At 44.7% G+C, this 22,951-nt stretch overlaps 1 protein-coding gene across 3 annotated transcripts; it reads left to right on the top strand.

The window, feature by feature from the left end:
* The first annotated feature begins 2,263 nt into the window (after window positions 1–2,263).
* On the top strand, window positions 2,264–21,391 carry LOC101152037 (pregnancy-specific beta-1-glycoprotein 7). Of its 3 annotated transcripts, XM_063701403.1 has the most exons (6): window positions 2,268–2,418; window positions 3,670–4,035; window positions 9,693–9,971; window positions 12,697–12,975; window positions 13,372–13,626; window positions 17,036–17,103. In XM_063701403.1, the coding sequence occupies exons 1-6, from the start codon at window positions 2,355–2,357 to the stop codon at window positions 17,101–17,103; spliced, it is 1,311 nt and encodes a 436-aa protein (XP_063557473.1). In that variant the 5' UTR covers window positions 2,268–2,354. The 3 variants fall into 3 exon arrangements, with proteins under 3 accessions (XP_063557475.1, XP_063557473.1, XP_063557474.1); XM_063701405.1 differs by lacking the exons at window positions 9,693–9,971; window positions 12,697–12,975; window positions 17,036–17,103 and adding exons at window positions 19,012–19,095; window positions 21,011–21,391 and having other exon boundaries at window positions 2,264–2,418; XM_063701404.1 differs by lacking the exons at window positions 9,693–9,971; window positions 12,697–12,975; window positions 17,036–17,103 and adding exons at window positions 19,012–19,095; window positions 20,943–21,177.
* Window positions 21,392–22,951: the final 1,560 nt, after the last annotated feature.

The following is a 22,951-nucleotide window of genomic DNA, read 5'->3' as shown; positions in this document are numbered from 1 at the left end:
AGTATTGAAAACTGCCATGGTGACCAAGCCCTGCCTCTGATTTGAGACAAATAAATTTACACCTTAAAAAATGAATGCCAAGGCAACATGACACTATGAGCATCATGACATCCAGGGACACCAGCAGGGTGTGGTACTGTGCCCTGGAGTCAAAATCGTGGGTTCTGGTCCCTGGGAGAAAATGAAAATGATGTCCCTGCCCCCCTGACATTGATCTTCCCACCCTGCTGCTCCCTCTTCTGCTCCCAAGCCCAAGTGCAGTGCTCAGCCCCAGACATCACTGCCCCCAGGGTATACACAGTGCCGCCTACTGCACACAAACACAAACTCACAGAAGGTGACAAAAATCTGCGTTTGGGATATCTGATTGTGAAAGAGGGAGAACAGTGAACGTAGAGCCACAGAGACTGGGACTCACGGGGCTGGAAGGTGATGGAGCTGTAACACAACATATGTGTGACCTCGTGTGAAGTGTGCAGATCCACGTAGAATAAAACATGCAGCCTGGCCTGGGATTGCTGCCGTTCACACTTCCCTCCCTGTCCGCCAGAAGGCGACAGAGTCCCTCCCGGCCTGGAGCCTTCCCAGGGGATGCCAACCTCCCTCAGCGGAACCCACAGCCCAGCAGTGTCCACCCTCACCAGGGTCACTTCGGACTAAGTCCTCAGCGCCCTCCATGCTCCCCACAGGGTCTCTGTCAGCTCCTCCCTGACCTGGGGGCCGACAACCTAACACCACTCCCTCCGCAGGTAGTTCCTGCCCCACACACCTGCTCCTTCCCTGGGCCCAGCTAAAGGCATCTCCCAGGGCAGCGCTGGTGCACGCGATGCCACACTGGGCGCTTTCCCCTCGTGACCTCCCTCCATCCACATCAACTCTTTCTGTTACTGCTCCCTAAATGCCCACCCCTGCTCCATCTGTCCTATTCTCTGGGGCATCCCAGGCCAAGCCTAGCACTGACACAGAACAGCGGCGGCCTGAGGGCCCACAGCCTCCCCGGGAATCAGCCAGGCACCCTGTCACCTGCCTGCCCACTGAACCCCGGAGGGCTCAGAGCGCGTGTGATGGTCACACACAGGCACCATCCGGGATGTGGCCACCTACCCCCAGCTGTCTCTTGGGAAGACAGACGTCTCCCGTGTGCTTGCGGGGAGAAGGGGGGTGTTATTGCTCTTTGCTCCCAGAACACAACTCACCCCCACCCGCCCTCTCAGGTGTGAGCAACGTCCCTCCAGACAGGCTTTCTGGCCACTGCCTGTTCCTCCTCTACACACAGCATCTTGGCCAGGTCAAAACCCTCAGGACAGACCCCTGGGTATGTCAGCACATGGAGGGCTGAGCCCATCATGGCCACGGAGTAAGTCGGGATGAATCTCTCCAGCTCTGAAACCCTGCTCGGTCCCAGGCTCCTCCTCCTGCGTCTCAATAAGCCACGTCCCGCGGGGTTCCTGGATAACTCCCCACTTCCTCCTGCACCACCACGGGGAAGGTGTGGTGACCACAGGACAATCAGCTCGGCAGAGAAGAAAGGACATCAAAGATTGTCAGGAAGAACATGAGAAACCAAGAGCTCCGGCTCAGCTGCCAGACCTCACGGAGTCACAGAGTGACCGAGAACTTTCCCTTTGACTATGGGACTCACAGCCCCCACTGAGCAACCAGCACATGCTTCTCCTCCCAGGAGGCATGAAAGATTCACCCTGCACACCTCCAGGAAGGACAGTTTCCTCTGGAAAACCCAGGTCCTCAATGTCCATCCTTGGAAGCTGCAGCCAAGCTGGACACGATTGGAGAAAAGAAGGGTCCCTCTCACCAGGCAACACACAGCTCACCCACAGCACAATGGGGTGTCACTGTGACAGGGACCTGGTGCAGCTCCAGCCTCCTGCACTGAAGGGGAGAGCCAGACGGGGATGAAAGAGGGCAAAGGGTGTAAATGTGCACCCCGACCAAGAGCAATGGGGACAGCAGGAGGCTGAGGCCCAGGACTGTGCTTGCCCAATCTGCAGGGTATGTGTCTGACTGTGTGTGTGTGCGTGTGTCCGCACAAAGTGTGTATTGAGGTTTGGTGAAAGAATCACTGATGAAAAAGGCAGAAGCCTCCACAATTTCCAGGGACCTGAAACACAGACAAAAGGTAAAACAGAAGGAGGGACAAGGAGGCAGGGCTGAGAGAGGAGGGGACAGAGAGGTGTCCTCGGCGTGACCCCGCCCATGAGCTTGAGAAGTGCTCCTGCCCTGGGAAGAGTCTCAGCGCAGAAGGAGGAAGGACAGCACAGCTGACAGCCGTGCTCTGGAAGCTTCTGGATCCTAGGCTCATCTCCACAGAGGAGAACACGCAGGCAGCAGAGATCATGGGGCCCCTCTCAGCCCCTCCCCGCACACAGCACATCAAATGGAAGGGGCTCCTGCTCACAGGTGAGGAGAGAACTTCCTGGGAGAGGACAGGAGGAGGAAGCAGAGTGACTGGATGGGGTCTCCTGGAGAGGATGGGGTTCTAAAAAATGAAAGAAGCCAGCACTTTGGGAGGCCGAGGTGGGTGGATAACGAGATCAGGAGTTCAAGATCAGTCCGGCCAACAGAGTGAAGCCCTGTCTCTTCTAAAAGTACAAAAAATTAACAAGGTATGGTGGTGTGCTCCTGTAATCCTAGCTACTCAGGAAGCCAAGGCAGGAGAATCACGTGAACCAGGGTGGCGGAAGTTGCAGTGAGCTGAGATAGCGCCACTGCACACCAGGCTGGGTGACAGTACGAGACTTCGTCTCAAAAAAAAAAAAAAAAAGAGAAAAAAGAAAAAGAAAAAAAAGGAAAGAAGTCTCTGTTGGAGCCTGGATAGGGGAAAATACACCAGAGAGGGACAGGGGTCAAAATAGGAAAGTCACATTGAACCGGAATTGGTAAGAGGTAGGAAAATCTTAAGTGTTCTGTTTTCCTGATTAATCATCAGGGGCCACCACATTTTGAAAAATGATAATAATAACTATATCAGATGACACTACAAGTAAAAATATAAGCAGGGCATAAAACACTGTCCTCAACAAAAATCCTCAACAATTGGGGAAAAAAAAAAAACACCCAGGGTGTGGACGGCCCTGAGAACTCTCACATCTACAGGAGTCTGCAGCCTGTTCCAGGCACTGGGGTGCAACCAAGATCACAAAAGTCCCTGTCCTCACGGAGCTCACGCTGCCATGGGGAGGAAGTCAGACATGCAAAGAGATCTAGAATGTGAGGTCAGGTGTTGACAAGAACCCTGGAGGGAGCAGAGCAGGGAAAGGTCAGAAAGGGAAGACCCAGGGTCCCTGAAGGAGGTGTCAGGAAAGAAGTCTAAGGATGCCCTGATGTGAGCAGGACCTGAGGGCAGTGTGGAGCGGGCCGTGCGGACCCCTGGGGAAGAGGATTCCAAACAGAAAATTGCCAAGGTCAGAAGTGTTGAAGGAATGGGGGTCATGCTGCTGACCTTGACCTAGTAGGACAGTAGAACACACACACATACACACACACAAACACACATGCCCCTTTTCTGTGTGTGTATGTTTGTATGTGTGTGTGTGTGTGTGTGTGTCTTCAAGGCTGAGGATTGAAGAGACCTTCTCAGGACTCAGGGCCCCATCTTTTCACCCCAATACATAGGTCTCAATATTGACTGATGCTCTCTCCACCTCCTAGCATTACTTTTAAACTTCTGGAACCTGCCTACCACTGCCCAAGTCACGATTGAAGCCCAGCCTCCCAAAGTGTCCGAGGGAAAGGATGTTCTTCTACTTGTCCACAATTTGCCCCAGAATCTTACTGGCTACATCTGGTACAAAGGGCAAATAAGGGACCTCTACCATTACATTACATCATACGTAGTAGACGGTCAAATAATTATATATGGGCCGGCATACAGTGGACGAGAAACAGTATATTCCAATGCATCCCTGCTGATCCAGAATGTCACCCGGGAGGACGCAGGATCCTACACTTTACACATCATAAAGCGAGGTGATGGGACTGGAGGAGTAACTGGAAATTTCACCTTCACCTTATACTGTAAGTGATTCCACATGATCCCTGGGTGTTGGGGGACAGGGGTCACTTCTACTTCACACACACAGGATTGTCAGGCCTGGACATTGCCTGTGTCCCTCTCTGCATTATGTCCCATGCTGGGGTTTGGGCATTTAGTGCAGGAGTCACACAGAGGAGACAAATTTCAACAAATCAGAATTCCTTTCCCGCATCCAGACCCTGCAGACACTTGCTGCAGAGGAAGGACAGTCTGATGTGGGGACTCAGCAGGAGGAGATCAGTCTCAGCCAAGCACCTCATGCCCTCTTCATAAATTTGACCCTGAGAAAGACCCTGGAGAACTGAGTAGGGCTTGGCCTGAGGGGCCCCTGAGATACTCTCAGAGAAGCTCAGCCCTAGAAGCCTCACCCCCAGACCCGTGTCCCTAAATCCTTGCTCCAGATAAAGCTGAGGAGCCTGTGCCAGGGCTGGGTTGTGGCTTCTTGGGCAGGGCTTACTGGGACCAAGGATTTACCAGCTGTGTGAGGACTGTGTCTCCTGGAGCTGTTCACCAGCCAGGGCTCAGCCCTCAGAGCCTCATCTGGGCAAGGACAGAGCTTTCTTCACCTGACATTCAGAGTGGAGAGGACAGAAAGACAAGCTTTGTAGGTCATCAGCCAACTGCCTTAGGAGGCTTAGGACAGTCCATAGAAAGTCTAATGTCCTCAGAAGCAGAAACAGAAGAGAGAAGATGTACCTGGTAGCAGCTTGTCCACAGGGATCTGACATAAAGGTGCTTTCTCATGGAAGCAAATTAATAATAAATGCTGCTTATGTGAACACCTCCACTGTGCCAAGCATTAGGTCAGGTGACTGTGAATAATTTAACATTTATTCACAGATAGCATGAAAAGCCACAGTCCATTTGCCATTTAACTTATTTGATTGAGAGAAAACTGAGGCACAGGAAGGCACAGTCACTGAATCAGAGTCACACCAACACAAAGGGGAGATCGGGGTCACATGAGGTCTGTCTGCAGCCACAGACCCATCCTCTCCTCCACCAGAAGTGAGGGCTTACTGGGTTCCAAGCACCCCATAGTCATTTATTGGCTCAAATCCTCTCTTCTTAGGCATCCAAACCTCAGAGGAGTGAGAGCAAATGGTCAGCTGATTAGTCTGTACTCCAGAACTAAATCACCTGCTTCAACCGTCAGAGTCAGTGCAAAAAAAATGTCCAGGTCTCCCCCTCAGATCTTAACCCCCATCACTGAACATGAAATCCTGTGTTTCCCAAAGTGTCCATGTCACTGTCATGAGAGGATCAAGGAGAGGACATTGTTTTCTTTTCCCACTCAGACCCTACACCAGCACAGGCCCAGTGAGAGACACATACTCAGGAGCTCTCACATAACAAATGAAGGAAGCGAATGAAGAAATGAATGATCCAAAACCTCTTTAGAGACTGGATCTTGGATGCAGAATCCTAGGAGGTTTTAGCCACATCTGTCCCTTGTCCTTCAGAGGCTGACACCCATGTTTCATCCCCCCACTACCTCTTGACCCTAAAGCCACCCCACCTCATGTAACTCTGAAGCTCTTTGGCCACCAGAGGGTTCTCAGGGTTCCTTGGTCCTGGACTGTGGAACTGGGGGCACCTGGTTCCTGGGGTCTCTGAAGTCAGTGTAGCCCTCACTGCTCACTGCCATGGTGTCTTTACCTCTCTCTGCTTATCTGTGTCCCTCATCTTCCTCCCATTTCATTCTGACTGGCAAGCCCTGTCCTGCACAGCTTCTTCCTCCACCCCTAGGCCTTCCCCAGACACTCCCTCTAACTACGCTGGCTGTTCTGTTCCCTTCCCGCTAACACTGTGGCCTGGCCCACCTCCCAGGAAATAGGAAAGGTGCAGAAATCACCTGGAGTTGCCACTCCTGCCAGGCTTCATCTCGAGCCAATGTCCCCAGGTCACTAAGAGAATGAGCTTCCACTGTATTCCCATCAAGGGCTCTTCCCTTTGTGAGGCTGACCTGTGGACAAGACCATGGGACAGGGATAGGCAGTTTCTCCATCCACTCTTATCATTGCCAGACAAGTTCTTCTGGCCTCCTGCACACACACACACACACACACACACACACACAAATTTATTGAAATGGTGATTTGTAGTAAAGAAAGATTTTAATGACTCCAAGTCTGCCAAACAGGAGGACGGACGTTTATTATTACTCAAATCAGCCTCCCCAGTGGATCAGGGATTAGAGATTTTCAAGGATAGTTTCAGGGCCACAGGACTAAAAAATTAGTACTGCTGATTGTTTGGTGATGGAATCATGTGGGCGGAGGGAAATGATCTGTTTGTGCTTGAATCCGCCTCTAGGTAGGGACCACATGACTGGCTGAGCCATTAGTCATAGGTATGGATGAGGTCAGCCGGTTGCCAGAATGCAAAAGAATGAGAAACATCTCAAAAGACCAATCTCACCATCTACAATAGTGATGTTATCTATAGGAGCAATTAGTTACAAATTTTTTAAACCCTGTCCCAATGACATTTGATCAGTCAGGGATTATAGAAACTGTGCCTACATTTTAGCAGAATTCAGTTCCCTCCTATAATCTTAATCTCATGGTCTTTCACTAGTTTGACAAAAGCAGTCCCTGGGCAAAGTAAGGGTGTTAGTTTTATGGAGGAACTATTATCATTCTTGCTTCAAAGTTAAACAATAAACTAAATTTCTCCCAAGGTTAGCCTTGTCTATGTGCAGGAATGAGTGAGGACAGCCAGCCTGAGACTAGATGCCAGATGGAGTCAGCCATGCTAGTTTGCTGTCACTGTTGTAATCTCTGCACTGACTCACCAGGGTGTCAGAGGCTGGACAGGCCTGCAGTCTCCAAAGCCCATGAGCTCATTTCACCTGTTTCACTCATGACTCCATCCTCAACCTGCTATGGAGCTTACATTCTCTGATCACTTCCTAGAGACTTCTGGCTTCGTGTCAGGCATATGACAAGCTTGAAATTTGTCACTCGGTTCTAACACTAAGTAAAAAGCTGAACAAACTCAAAAGTCAACAACTCATTAAAATCCCTTTGAGATGGCTGGGCACAGTGGCTGATGCCTATAATCGCAGCACTTTGGGAGACCAAGGCAGGCACAAGGTCAGGAGATGGAGACCATCCTGGCTAACATGGTTAAAGCCCATCTGTGCTAAAAATACAAAAAATTAGCTGGGCATGGTGGTGGGCACCTGTAGTCCCAGCTACTTGGGAGGTCGAGGCAGGAGAATGGTGTGAACCCGGGAGGCAGAGCTTGCAGTGAGCTGAGATCATGCCACTGCACTCCAGCCTGGGCAGCAGAGCAAGAGTCTCTCTCAGAAAAAATAAAAATGCTATAAGAGAAATGAAGAATTCTTTTGATACTTACTGGTAGACTGCACACAGCTGAGGAAGGAATCCCTAGCTTGAGGATGTGTCAATAGAAATTTCCAAAACTGAAACAGGAAAGTCCAAAAAGAGTGGGGAAAAAAAGTGGATCAACATATTCAACTTCATATTTAATATTTTGTTTTGACAATAGCATTTTTAAAATTTTGTAGCTGTGGGACAACTACAAAGGCTGTAACACATACGTAATAGGAATACTGGTGGTTTTGGGGACCAGTTGGAGGTGGCCAGGTGGGTGCTATCTGATGGTTTTACTGCCTGTGCCACATACAATTGTTTCCTCATGATGATGCCGTTTTCATAAGTTGGAGTTCTTCGTGTGGGGAGACACATGAGCCATCGGCATCTCACTTAGACTCCTTCTAATTCACACAAACTTAAACTCTAGTGGTGTTTCCTGAGCTTAAGAGAAAATGAAGAAAGCATTTCACATACCTGTTTTGGGGTCCTCCCCATTTTTCCTAACTCTGCACAGAAATTAGAAGCAGGAAGTTCTTTCTATATTTACTAACATAACACACATCACTTCTTTTAATTTGGCATCCTTCCTCCTTTTATGTAATTGACGCACTGACCAGTTCTGTCCTTTTAACGGGACTCTCTCTACTTAAGGAGTTGCTAATTTCAAATCACCTTTGGCATCTTTCTTTGAGCATAATGTGATCCTGCTGGAATTCACGGCACACCTAAACCTTATGTTGGTCTCAAGAGAAATACTACTACCAGCAATTGATCTTAGATGTTTAGACCATCAGTAAAAATTTCCACTTATGAAAACATTTTAATGTTTCCTCCAAATTTTTTTTTGGTTACTAGAGTCAGAACATAACATGAGGTCTAATCTGCTGACAATTTTTTATGGGATAATTACAGTACTAAATATGGAGCATCCAAAATCCAGAAATCCACAATCTGAAATGCTCAAAACTCAACACTTCTGACCACTGATGTGATGCTAAAAAGAAGTGCTCACTGGCGCATTTTGGATTTTAAATTTTTCAGATTTGGGATGCTAAACCAGTACATATACTGCAAATATTCCAAAATAAAAAAAATTAGAATTCCAAAACACTTTGTTTTAAGCTATCTGCATAAGAAGCACTTTATCTGTATGAACTATAGGCGTGAAGCTGTACAGGAGATCTCTAGAACCTCCTTGTCCTGCATAACTGAAACCGCACACCCACAGAACAACACCCAATTCCCCTGATCCCAGCTCCTGGAAACTACTATTCTACACTCTGATTCACTCTGTAATCCACTGATATGGGTTACATAGAGTAGTCAAACTCAGAATCAGAGAACAGAATGTGTAATGAGAGAAAGTATCTGCAAGACTTCTTCCCAAATATTGGTCTAATATCCACCAAACACATATGGTCCATGAGGGCCAGACTTCCATCATCAGTTCATGTTCGCCCTTTCCACCAGTCAGTTCTGCATTTGCAAACATCCACATGTATTTCCAGAAAGATCCACATGGTCGTCACCTGCCCTCTACATGGGGAAGGGAGCATCATAGACCCACAACAGGGAATATGGTCTTGGTCCAAAGCTATCAGCTCTTGCCTGTCCCCTTCACTCTTTGTAGGTCGTTCCTTGGACTCTGCTCTATCTTTAGAGGTCACTGGCTCAAGTCAGCCACTATGAGACACCTGGGAAAACTGCGCCACCTTGTGGCTCCACTGCCTGATGACTGAACTGACCTCCAGGCTTGACTCTGGTCTCCCCTGTGTTATTTATGCTGAAGTACCCAGTCCCAGGCCAGGCTTTCCAGTACCCAAAGGGTTTAAGGACAATGGGAAGTTCCATCATCCATCTCTAGGATGTCCTTGGAAAGGGAAGCTGAAGAGAAAACATACCTTGGGGGGCAAAGTAAGACTGAAACTAAGAAGATTCCAGCACTGCATGCTCCAAGTCAGGACCAAAAGGTGGGCCAGGCAGGCAGTTGGAGATGGAGGGACTCAGAGAGGCACCAGGGGCTGTGACTGCTGGTCCTGTGTCTTTCCATGACCCAATGCTGCTGCTCAATTCACACTTGAGAAAGTCTGTGCTTCTCCCACATAAAGCAGGCAGCCTCACAATCTCTTAGCCTTCAGAATGCCATGCATCTGTGTTGTAACCCACACACCTGCCATGGGCTTTTAGGGACTTGGGTGGGCTGAGAGGTTGGAAATGTCAACTCTGATTGAAAAATGCCTTTGGAGGAATCAAAGGTGCCACACAGGGCAATCTTCTCTTGGTTTTCTGCACAGTGGAGACTCCCAAGCCCTACATCTCCAGCAGCAACTTAAACCCCAGGGAGGCCATGGAGACTGTGATCTTAACCTGTAATCCTGAGACTCCGAACGCAAGCTACCAGTGGTGGATGAATGGTCAGAGCCTCCCTATGACTCATAGGATGCAGCTGTCCAAAACCAACAGGACCCTCTCTCTATTTGGTGTCACAAAGTATACTGCAGGACCCTATGAATGTGAAATACGGAACCCAGTGAATGCCAGCCGCAGTGACCCATTCACCCTGAATCTTCTCTGTGAGTATCTTCTGTTCCTCTGTGAGCCAGGCTGCCATCCCAAATACACATGGCCAGAGGCCGGGCCTCTCAGTCCCTCTCAGGTCCAAGTACAGAGACCTCTACCACTGGACATCAAAGCTGGCCATGACTTTCTGCCCCAGACAAACCACAGTAGGCCTAGGCTTGATCCACAGTGGGAGAAAAGAGGCTGCTCCTGTCATGGGAGGCTCAGGGTCCACAGATAGTGATGGGAGAAACAGGTGAATGTCTCAGGCTCCAGATCAGTGAACACAGCGGGGATTTGGCTGGGACTTCAGTCTTGCGACTTGGCTCACAGGGTCACTGTGGCCCTTTCACAGACCAGGATTTTCCCTTCCCTCTGACAATGTCACCTGTGACTTTATTCTCTTTGCTCCAGATGGCCTGGATGCCCTCACCATTTCTTCCTCATACACCTATTACCATACAGGGGAAGTCCCCAAGCTCTCCTGCCTCATAGACACTCACCCACTGGCAGAGCATTCTTGGCTGATTGGTGGGAAGTTCCAGCAATCAGCACAAGTGTTCTTTATCCCCCAATTCACTAAAACATATAGAGGGGTCTATGTCTGTTTCATCCATAACTCAGCCACTGGTGGAACAAATCTCATAATCAAGAGGATCATAGTCCCTGGTAAGTGGATCCCTGGAGCATTGGCAATATGTTTTCCAGTGAAGTCTATCTAGCTGTCAGGGAACAGCCACCTGCCCTCTGCAAAGGGAGAGGGAAAATCAAAAACCCAGCACAGGGAATATGTTCCTGCTCCAAAACCACCAGCATTTGCCTGTCCCCTTCACTCTTTCTAGATCATTCTTTAGACTATACACTAACAATGAACAATCTGAAAGGAAATTAAGGAAAGAATTTCAATTCACATTAACATCAAAAGGAATAAAATATTTTGGAATAAGTTTAACCAAAAAGGTCAAATGATTATACCTTGAAAACTACAAAACATTGCTGAAAGAAATTAAAGACAATATCATTATATGGAAAGACACTTCATTTTCATGGACTGGAAGAATCAATATTGTTAGAAAGACAATACTACCCAAAGTGAGTTGCAGATTCAATGCAACCCCTACTAGAATCTCAGTAACATTTTTTGCAGAATTAGAAAACTCTGTCCTAAATCTGACCTGACAGGCACTTATTAATGACTGCCACAACAGAAACACTGTGAAAAAGATGCAACCATGAAAAGGTGGAAAGTTCTGATGACATAGAAAATAGCAATCAGCCTTTCTCACATCCCAAAGCCTTCAAATATATATGAGTGCAGCATGGCCAGTATGGAATTGACTGAAAACTAATCACCAAGCTAGAAATGTGGTGAGAGAAAAAAAAAAGGGCAAGAATATATTTGGCTTATCACTTCCCACTTTTGTCTACTAATCTGATGCTGAAAAGAAATTCTCACTGAAGCATTTTAGATTTTGAATCTTTCAGATTTGGGATGCTAAACCAGTAAGTATATTACAAATATTTCAGAATCAAAAAATTTCAGAAATCCAAAACACTTTTTGTCCTAAGTCTTATGCATAAGAAATAATCTGTGTGAACAATAGGCATCAAGCTGTACAGCACATCTCTAGAAACTCCCCAACTTGTATAACTGAAACTGCACACCCATGAACAACTTCTGATTCTCCCCACTCCCAGCTCCTGGAAACCAGCAGTCTCTTCTCATATTCACTCTGGAATCCACTTACATGAGGTCCCTAGAGTAGTCGAACCCAGGGGATCAGAGAGTAGAATATCCAATGAAAGAAACTACTTGCAAAACTTTTCTCCAAATTTGTCTCATATCCATCAAACACACATGGTCCATGAGGACAAGATTTCCAGCAGTTCATTCCCACCCTTTCCACCAGTCAGTTCTGCATTTGCAAATGTCCACATGTATTTCTGGAAAGATCCACATGGTCCTCACCTGCCCTCTGCAGAAGGAAAGGAAACTTAAAGAACCCAGGACAGGGAACATGGTTCTGCTCCAAAGCCACCAGCTCTTGCCTGTCCCCTTCACTCTTTCTAGATCATTCCTTGCACTCTGCTCTATCTTTAGAGGTCACTGGTTCAAGTAAGTCATCATGAAACACCTGCAAAAACTGCCCCACCTTGTGCCTCCACTGCCTGATGACTGAACTGACCTCCAGGCTTGACTATGGTCTCCCCTGTGTTATTTCTGCTGAAACATCCAGTCCCAGGCCAGGCTGCTGAGTATCTTCAGGGTCTCAGGACAATGGGAAGTCCCATTATTACTCATCTCTAGAATGTCCTTGGAAATGGAAGCTGCAGAGAAATCACATCTAGGGGGGCAAAGTAGGATGGAATTTGGAAGGGGCCCAGCAGTTGCACATTCCAGGCAAGGAACCCAAGGTGAGCCAGCCAGTCAACTGATTAGGGAGGGACTGGGAGGGGTACCAGGGGCTGTGACTCCCACTGACGTGTCTGTCCATGACCCAACACTGCTGCTCAATTGACACTTCAGAAAGTCTGTGCTTTCCTAAGATGAAGCAGGCGGCCTCACAGTCTTTGAGCCCTTAGATCATCATGCATCTGTCTTGTGACACACGCACCAGCTATTGGCTTTCAAGGACTCGGGTGGGCTGAGAGGTGGGAGATGCCAACTCTGATTGAAGGATGCCTGTGGAGGAATCAAAGGTGCCACACAGGACAATCTTCTCTCTGATATCCACACAGCGAAGCTGCCCATGCCCTACATCACCATCAACAACTTAAACCCCAGGGAGAATAAGGATGTCTTAACCTTCACCTGTGAACCTAAGAGTGAGAACTACGCCTACATTTGGTGGCTAAATTGTCAGAGCCTCCCGGTCAGTCCCAGGGTAAAGCGACCCATTGAAAACAGGATCCTCATTCTACCCAGTGTCACGAGAAATGAAACAGGACCCTATCAATGCGAAATACGGGACCAATATGGTGGCATCCGCAGTGACTCAGTCACCCTGAATGTCCTCTGTATCTTTTGCTCCTCTGTGGGCCAGGCCACCAGCTTAAATCCAAACGACCAGGGGCCAGGCCTCTCAGTCTCTCTCCGGTCCAAGTACAGACACCTTTACTTTTGGACATCCGAGGTGGCCATGACTCCCTGCCCTGGGAAAACCTGGGTAGACACAGCCTTAACCAAGAATATAAGGAGAGGGGACGCTCTTGTCATGGGAGACTTGGGGCCCACAGCTTGTGGTGGGAGAAACAGGTGAATACTTCAGGCTTCAGCTCAGTGAACATAGAGGGGGTTTGGCTGGGACTTGAGGGTGTGTCTTGGCTCAGAGGGTCACTGTGTCCCTTTAAGAGACAAGGAGCTTCCCCTTCCCTCAGATGACATCAACTGTGGCTTTATTCTCTTTCCTCCAGATGGTCCAGACCTCCCCAGAATTTTCCCTTCAGTCACCTCTTACTATTCAGGAGAGAACCTCGACTTGTCCTGCTTTGCAGATTCTAACCCACCGGCACAGTATTCTTGGACAATTAATGGGAAGTTTCAGCTATCAGGACAAAAGCTCTTTATCCCCCAAATTACTCCAAAGCATAATGGGCTCTATGCTTGCTCTGCTCGTAACTCAGCCACTGGCGAGGAAAGCTTCACATCCTTGACAATCAGAGTCATTGGTAAGTGGATCCCAGCATCCTTGGCAATAGGGTTTTAGGTGGAGTCTATCTGGCTTTCAGAGAAGAGTCAGGAAAACATTTTTATTCCCAGCCTGTGTCCCATGGGCACAGGCAAATCCCAAATTCTCCTCCTGAACCCTCCCAATTTGTCTCTACAGACTCTCTTCTCCTTGTTTTTCTGTTTTCTCATGGCTGACCTTGTGTCTGGCCTGAGAAAGGTAGGGAGGGGTCATTATCAGCCCTGAGCCCTATGTGGTAGAAGAGGCTTCACAGAGGGACAAGAAGGAGAGTTCTCAACATCGAGTAGCTTCTCACTGTCACCAACACATCCCCTTCTGCCACGTCTTTGTTTTCTTGTACCTCTTCCATGAGCTACAAGGAACATCTGAGGCTTTGAAACATGCTCACACTTTTCCCCCAGATGAGAGGAGGAAGCCCCTTGGGTGAGGGAGGAGCAGCTCAGACTCTGCTTCCTGCTCTGCTCCGGGCTCCTCTGGTGACTGGGCCTGCCTCACTCAACCTGGGGTGGGACCAGCATGTGTGGAGAAAGAGTCCTGGTGGCCTGTCCTGAATTTGGCTAAATCGAGCTGCCAGTTCAACCCAAGCCTCCCCCGGCCCAGGCTGCAGGGAAATAAGAAGAGAAGGAACCTCAGGGCAGACTCCTGAGCTGCATCCTGGCTCTGAAGTGACCGGCTGTATGAGGCTGTGGGCACAGCACGTGGGACACAGCACGGAGGACAGTGACTGATGCAGAGCTAGAGAAATAGGGAGATTCACCCCTGGGGCTCTGCATGGCAGGAAAGGGGCAGTGCCAAAAAGTGTGTAATTATAGAGAGGGTAAGACTACCAGACACTTTATATATATCTAATATAAGGCTTACCATTAACTGTTTCCAAGTGTGCAATTTAGTGTTGTGTAACCATCACAGTATCCATTTCCAGAACTTTTCCTCTTACCATATTAAACCTCTGTACCCAATAAACAGTAACTCTCACTCCTTCTCCCCCTAACACTAAGCACCCACCATTCTACTTTCTGTCTCTATGTAACTGGCTACTCTATCTTTTATAAATGGAATTATATAATAATTACCTTTTGTGTCTGGCTTATTTCAGTTAGCATAATATCTTCAAGGTTCATCCATTTTGCACGATGCATTGGAATTTTATTCCTTGTTAAGGTTGAACAACATTTCAATGTATAGACACACCTCCTTTGCCTACCCACTTATCTTTCAATGGACTTTTCAGTTGTTTCCATTTTTTAGCTAGTGTGAGTAATGCTTCTCTAAACATCAGTGTACAAATATTTGTTCAAATTTCTTTCAATTCTATGGGGAGTATGTCCAGAAGTGGAATTGCTGGATCAAATGGTAATTCATTGTTTAATTTTTTGAGAAACAGCACACCAATTTTTACAGTGGCTGTAACATTTCCCATTCCCATCAGCAATGCACTAGAGCTCCAATTTTTCCATCTACTTGAAAACACCTGTTGTTTTGTGTTGCTGTCATTGTTATTGTTTATCAAAACCATCCTAAATTTTGTGAGGTGGTGTAACATTGTGGTTTTGATTTGTGTATCTCTAAGTATTCATGATGCTGAGGGACTTTGCATGGGCTTATTGGATATTTGTGTTCCTTCCTTGGAGAAAACTCCATTTTAATCCTTTGTTCATTTTTTAATTGGGTTTTTGGATGTTTGCTGTTGTTAACTTGTAGCTTTTCGTGTATTCTGGAAATTAATTTCTTATCACACATACAATTTGCAAATATTTTTATCATTTCATGGGTTGCCTTTTTACTTTCTTGATAATGTTCTTTGATATATAAAAGGTTTTGATTTTTGTGAAGTCCGATTTATTGATTTTATTTGTTGCCTATGCTTTTGTTGTTACAACCAAGGAATTATTGTGAAATCCAGTATCATGAAGCTTTTCTTCTAAGAGTTGTATAGTTTTTGCTCTCACATTTAGACCTATGATTTATTGTGGGTTAATTTTTGTACATGGTGTTAGGTAAAGTTTCCACTCTTCTTGCCCTTGGATATCCAGCTTTCCCAATATCATTTGGTGAGAACACTGTCCCTTCCCCATTGAATGATCTTGGCACACTCGATGAAAATCATTTGGCCATATATGCAAGCATTTCTTTCTGGGCTATGATATTTCATTAATTTCTATGTCCTCCTTTATGCCAGTACCACACTGTATTGATTACTGGGGCTTTGTAGTAAATGCTGAAATCAGGAAGTATGAGTCCTCCAGCTTCATTCTTCCTCTTCAAAGCTGTGTGTCTATTTAGAGTCATGAGATTCAATATAAATTTTAGGACAGATTTTTCTTTTTCTGCAAAAATGTCACTGAGATTCTGATAGGAATTGCATTGAATCCACAGCTCACTTTGGGTAGCACTGTCCTCCTAACAATATTGAGTCTTCCAATTCATGAAAACAAAATGTCTTTCAATTTATTGATGTAGTCTTTCATTTCTTTCAGCAATATTTTGTAGATTTCAGGTATAATCATTTCACCTCTTTGGTTAAACTTATTCCTAAATATTTTATTCTTTTTGATGTTAATATAAATTGAAATTATTTTTCTTAACTTCCCTTCAGATTGTTCATGGTTAGTGTATTGAAATACAACTGATGTTTGAATGTTGATTTTGTATTGTGCAACATTACTGAATTTATTTATTAATTCTAATAGGTTTGTTCCACCTTTAGGATTTTCTACATATAAGTTCAAGTTATCTATAAACAGAAATAATTTTACTCCTTCCTTCCAATTTGAATGTCTTTTTAAAAATTCTTGCCTAATTTTTTTGACTACACCTTTCAATACTATGTTGAAGAAAAGTGTCAAAAGCAGGCATCCTTGTCTTGTTCCTGCTCATAGAGGGGAAGCTTTCAGTCTTTCTCCGTTGAGTATGATGTTAGCATTGGGTTTTTCACATATTGCCTTTATGTTGAGGTGGTTGCCTTCCATTCTTAGAATGTTTTTCTTATGAAAAAATATTGAATTTCATCAAATGCTTTTATGGATTGAATCTTTTTACTGATTATAGTTTTATTCATATTTTTGTGTGTTTCTAGGAGTTTGTCTATTTCATCTAGGTTATCCAATTTATTGGCATAAAATTATTTATAGTACTTTCATAAGCATTATTTTATTATAATTGGTAGTAATCGCTTCATTTTTCTTTCTTTCTTTTTTTTTTTTTTAAGAGAGAGAGACAGACTCTCACTCTGTAGGCCACCGTAGGATGGAATACAGTGGTGTGATTATGGCTCACTGCAGCCTCAGCCTCCTGGGCTCAAGCAATTCTCCTTCTTCAGCCTCCCAAGATGCTAGGACTACAGGTGCATGTCAACATGCCCAGTTAATTGGTTTTTTATTTTTTTGTAGAGACAGCATCTCCCCAGGTTACCTATGCTGGTCCACACACCTGGTCTCAAGAAATCCTTCTGCTGTGACCTCCCAAAGTGCTAGGATTAAAACATGACCCACCATGCTCAGAGTCCATTTTCATTTCTGATTTTAGTAATTTTAAACTTTTCTCTTTTTTTCTTAGTCAATCTAGTTAATGGTTGTCAATTTTGTTGATTTTATTTTGAAGAATCAACTTTTGGTTTCATTAATTTCTCTATTCTTTTTCCATTCTCCATTTTATTTATATCCACTCTAATCCTTATTATTTCCCTCATTCACTGTGCTTGGGTTTAGTTTGTTCTTCTTTCATATCCTGAAGTGTTAAAATAGGTTGTTGACCTGAGATCTTTCTTCTTTTTTAATTTAAGAGTTTACAGTTATAAATTTCTTGCACAAGACTCAACTTCTCTGAACCTCTGATTCCTCACCTGAAAATTGCAATGAGAGTGTTTTCTTCGTACCATTCTTTTAAAGGTTTCATGTAGTCAATGAAACAAGATGCCACATACAGAGGAACCAATGTCAGCTACTATATTACTATCATCATCATTAACCTTGAGGTGAAATAGTCCTAGAATGAAATCTCAGATCCACCTGTCACTAGCCATATGACACCAGGAAAGTTTTTACACCACGCTAAGCTTCTGTCTTTTCATTGGCAAATGGAAATAATGTCTACCTCACAGGGTTATTTTGTGGATTAAATGAGATACAGGAAAAGTATTTAGCACAGGGCCTGGCACATAGGAAGTGCCCCTCAACAGTACCTTCCTTTTTCCATATGTATGGAAAAAGAGGTAACACATAAAACACTAGAACAAGGCTACTGACTACTTGTGGGAGAGAAAGATAAAAAGCTAAGTGCAAAGAATCAAGCCTGGTATGTTAGTTTTTACCAACTGAGATGCATCCAAGACGGGATTAGACATACACGATAATTTATCAGGGAAGACACCTGTGAGGGAATGTGGGGCAGGCATGAAGGTAGTATGGGAGAACCCACAGACCACTATGCAGAGCTGATTCCTGTGAAAAAGAAAGAGAAAGAAGTTTTAGGTACCAATGCAGTTCTAAGAGTTTTTGCAATGCTGATGGGGAATCCTCCAACCAGTCACCCATTAGAGTTAAAGAGAGCCTCAGAGAACTAGGCTTGCTTTCACACCCTTGCTGGGAGCCTGTAGGAAAGAAGCTTTCTGTGCAAAGGAGGTGGTGAATTTGAAATGCACTGACCTGGGCCTTCTGTCAATCAGGTCCCTGCCATGGAGACCTGACAGAGTCTCATTCATGACTGCCACAACAGAGACACTGAGAAAAAGATGCAACTATGAAAAGGTGCAAAGGTGACAAGTTCTAATGACATAGAAAATAGCAGTCAGCCTTTCTCACATCTGAAAGCCTTCCAAAATACCTGAGTGCAGTAGAGAATTGACAGAGGACTGATCACCAACTGAGAAACATGGTGAGAGGGAAAAAAAACTGCAAGAGGCCGGGCGCGGTGGCTCACGCCTGTAATCCCAGCACTTTGGGAGGCCGAGGCGGGCGGATCACGAGGTCAGGAGATCGAGACCATCCTGGCTAACACGGTGAAACCCCGTTTCTACTAAAAATACAAAAAATTAGCCAGGCGTGGTAGTGGGCGCCTGTAGTCCCAGCTACTCGGGAGGCTGAGGCAGGAGAATGGCGTGAACCCGGGAGGTGGAGCTTGCAGTGAGCCGAGATCGCGCCACTGCACTTCAGCCTGGGCGACAAAGCAAGACTCCGTCTCAAAAAAAAAAAAAACAAAAAAAAAAAACTGCAAGAATATAATCATCTCCCATCAATTTTCCAACAGAAATAATGTAGTCCTTGAAGAAACAATTATAGAGTATCTCATGTTACATGCTTGTTCCTGACGCTCCCCCATGTAAAATAACATCATCTTCATTCCTTCTTTTCTTTTCTTTCCGTGACAGCTCCTCCAGGATTAGGAACTTTTGCTTTCAATAATCCAACGTAGCAGCCATGATGTCACTTTTGTATTTCAGGAAGACTGGCAGGTATGATGACCTTTTCTCTTATCCTGGTTCCTGCAGGGCTGATTGCCATGCTTGGGAGAGGGAAATGACTTATTTGCCTGTATCTGGGACTGGATCTCCTCCTTCCTCCACTAACTCCTGCTTCTCAGCACTAATTCCTGCAGTTCCCTTTCTCCCTGGCCTTTATTCTCCCTGTACCCCACTGTCTTTTAGACATAATTATCTCCAGCCTCTGCTCATTTGTTTCTCAGATTCAAATGAGAAACACAATTTCACATGGTGAAACCCTCTTCATTATTTTTAACATCTCTCAATAGTGTAATTCTCTCCATTCCCATAAAGCTCAACCACTTCTCAAAGTATTGCTTGACTTCTTGTCTCCAGACTTTGAAACCTTCCTTGCATGTGACTGCCTCATTACCTTTCTAAAATCTAGTTAATTCACTTAATCAAGAATCTCCAGGGGTCTACTCTAGCCTGTTTGATAAGTTCACATTTCTTCTATTTACTAAGCCTTCTCACTTCCTTTACCTCTACTTCCTAGTATAATTCCTCCATCCTAATTAGAACTGTCTTCCTACACATCCCTGCCCCTTCACCCATATAGACATAAAATTCTTAGTTCCAATGCTATGTCTAAAAACAATGAAATCCCTTCCACCATCTGCACTGCAGACTTAACCACACCCTTCATCACAAGCAACATCTGACCTCATGGAGAACAAAGACTTTAGGATTAACATGTGAACTTGAGACTCAGGACACAACCTATGTGTGGTTGAGATCTTTTCCTGATGACCAGTTCATGTGTTTAAAAAAGATACAGAAATGCAGAAGGCAAGGTCCCTACACCAGGAGACATAAAACCTAAGACAGGAAATGAGACCTGAAAATAATCATGATACCAAAATAGAAAAAAATTGAATGCCACAAGAAATCAGAGAAATCTGATGGGAAATAGAGCTACACATTGGAATCACTGGAAAACATTTTTAGAAGTGGATGCTCAAGCCCCACCCATTAGTTCCAGTTTAAAGGTCTGGAGAGGGACCCAGGCATTGGTAATTTTTAAGTCTTCCCTGACACTACTAACATGTAACAAGGATGGATAACTCTTATTGTAATAGATAGAACTTAAAACTAAATCAATGATTTTCTGCTGGAAGTACTGGAATTACCTAAGGACCTTTTTCAACACACATAAGACTATACGTTTTTGGTCCTATTTATGAATGGGCTACACCAAGAACTCAGTAATCCTCTTGAGAAACAGAAGCTGAATGGAAAAACCACCTTCTTTTATATTTTAAATTTATAGAAAGCATTTTCAAATAAGGGATAAGTGATGCTAAACCTTCTCTAAATAATATTTATAGGAATGTTAATAATATGAGTATTCTAGGCTGGGCGTGATGTCTCAAGCCTGTAATCCCAGCAATTTCGGAGGCCGAGGTGGGCAGATCACGAGGTCAGGAGATCGAGACCATCCTGGCTAACACGGTGAAACCCCATCTCTACTAAAAATGCAGAAACAAAATTAGCCGGGTGTGGTGGCAGGCACCTGTAGCCCCAGCTACTCAGGAGCCTGAGGCAGGAGAATGGCATGGACCCGGGAGGCGGAGCTTGCAGTGAACTGAGATCGCACCACTGCACTCCAGCCTGGGTGACAGAGTGACACTCCATCTCAAAAAAAAAATTTTTTTAAATGAGTATTCTAAAAATTTTATGAAATTTCTGCAAATCAGATATGTTATCATAGTGTCATATGCCACAGAAGTAACTAGATTTCTATGTGAGCTGTGTCTTTACCATAATAAATTCTCATTAGATTTTTAACCATAGTCATTTTAAATCTTTGTGATTCCCAGACAGTTGCTTTGATTCTTCCTCAGAGTATTTACAATCAGCTACAGTCCAAAATTGCTTTTTCTTCAAGGAGATTTATGGAAACGACTATGAAAAGGACTCTTGAACACAAGCTCCTGATAACTTCAAGATCATACCACTGGACTAAGAACTTTCAAAATTTTAATGAACAGGCTGATACTTCATGAAATTCAAGACAAAGAAGAAAAATACTCAATGTTACTGGACTAAATAATCAAAAGGATAATGTTTTCATAATTTTCTATTTGAAAATGTGCTGAGTCTTTGAATGTTTTATTCTCCAGATTTATGAACTTTTTTCCTTGAGCAATTGGTAAAGTATACTTTTGTAAACAAAAATAGAAACATTTGCTTTTGCTCTCTGAGTGCCCCAGAATTGGGAAACTATTCATGAGTATTCATATGTTTATGGTAATAAAGTTATTTGCACAACTTCAGGAAGGATCTGCTCTCTTTATAACAGGACACATTTGAAAACATTGGTTAGATTACCAAGGCTTTGACTGGGATGTTATATTTGAGAATATACATAGAATAAACCCATAGGGAATGCAGGCAAAATCTGAAGTTGGTCTTGGTTTAGTTTCCTAGTCTCAAGAGGTTTTTGGAAGTTTCATCTGAGATTCTTATTATAAACTTCTAGCAAAGCGAAGTTTAAAAAGAGCCTCTATGGTCCATCGCTACTCTTGAAGCACTTAGGTAAAAAGTCTGGGCAAGTTCGGTGAGACTCAACCTATTTTGCAAACAAATTCATCCTACTGGAATTATCTTTGGTAAAAATAGAGACTCCTATAGACAGAAAAACTATGTTGAAAAGAAAAACTGTAGTACACCTGTTACCAGATTGAACCACTGTTCATTATCTTTGAGTATTTATAATCCACTGGTAGACTGGACTGGACCCTGAATTCTTTTAGTTCTTCCAATTCAATTTTCTCCAATGAAATCATTAAGAACAAGAGCGGCTCTGTTCCTGAAGCCATATAAGCTGGAGGTGGACAACTCAATGTAAATTTCATGGGAAAACTCTTATGTCTGAGGTGTGGGCCACTAAGAGCTCACCAAATGTCCAACACCATAACTTAGAGACACTCAAACTGCAAACCACGACAACAAGTTGATGACTTTACACTGTGGACAGTTTTCTCAAGATGTCAGAACAAGACTATCAATCATGATGAGACTCTTACCTCTCTTAATCTGTCCTTGCTTATGCCTGTCTCCTTTGCTTCCCAGAATAATGCTTTACTTAGGATTTCACAAGAAGTAGCTTCTGGGAGTAAGTTAACAGTGTCAGATATATCATGTCAACCACACTTCATTTATTTTTTAAGATGGAGTTTCACCCTTGTTGCCCATGCTGGAGTGCAATGGGACAATCTTGGCTCAATACAACCTCCGTCCCCTGGGTTCAAGTGATTCTACTGCCTCAGCCTCCCAAGTAGCTGGGATAACAGGCATGCACCATCATGCCCAGCTAATTTTGTATTTTCAGTAGAGACAGGGTTTCTCCATGTTGGTCAGGCTGGTCTTGAACTCCCGACCTCAGGGGATCCACATGCCTCAGCCTCCCAAAGTGCTGGGATTACAGGCGTGAGCCACTGGAACCAGCCCACACATTTTTACATACCAAGAGATCCTTTAATCCACCCAAAGGCTGACATTAGCTGCACCTGTAACACAACTTTTTCCTCAAATGTATGGAGATTTTTTTAGGCTTCCACTTCTATACTTGCCTATTCTCGCTCCCTGTTTTAATTTAACATAGACATGCAATGCTAGATAATAGAATTGCTCTCTATCAGCTGAACAGAGGGGAGCCTGTGCAGCTTCTGATGCTTCTTGTTGCACATGGATAAATACATCGGGTATTACAGAGACTCAGTTGTAAAAATCATTGAATGTGCTGCCTGGTTAAAATGACTAGACTCTTCTGGCTTCTTCTTTGATCTATCTTATTGTAGTTGGTTTGCATCTTGCCTAAGGTGCA

This window comes from Gorilla gorilla, chromosome 20 (assembly GCF_029281585.2).
Source record: "Gorilla gorilla gorilla isolate KB3781 chromosome 20, NHGRI_mGorGor1-v2.1_pri, whole genome shotgun sequence".
Lineage (NCBI taxonomy): Eukaryota > Metazoa > Chordata > Mammalia > Primates > Hominidae > Gorilla > Gorilla gorilla.
This window is presented reverse-complemented; position numbering and strand designations above follow the sequence as displayed.

Excerpts from the sequence above, each read along its gene's own strand:
- LOC101152037 (XM_063701403.1), top strand. The coding sequence starts at position 2,355 with ATGGGGCCCCTCTCAGCCCCTCCCCGCACACAGCACATCAAATGGAAG. Across the intron at positions 9,972-12,696 it reads ATTCACCCTGAATCTTCTCT|CGAAGCTGCCCATGCCCTAC; the intron begins GTGAGTATCTTC and ends ATATCCACACAG. Across the intron at positions 13,627-17,035 it reads CTTGACAATCAGAGTCATTG|AGACAGCATCTCCCCAGGTT; the intron begins GTAAGTGGATCC and ends ATTTTTTTGTAG.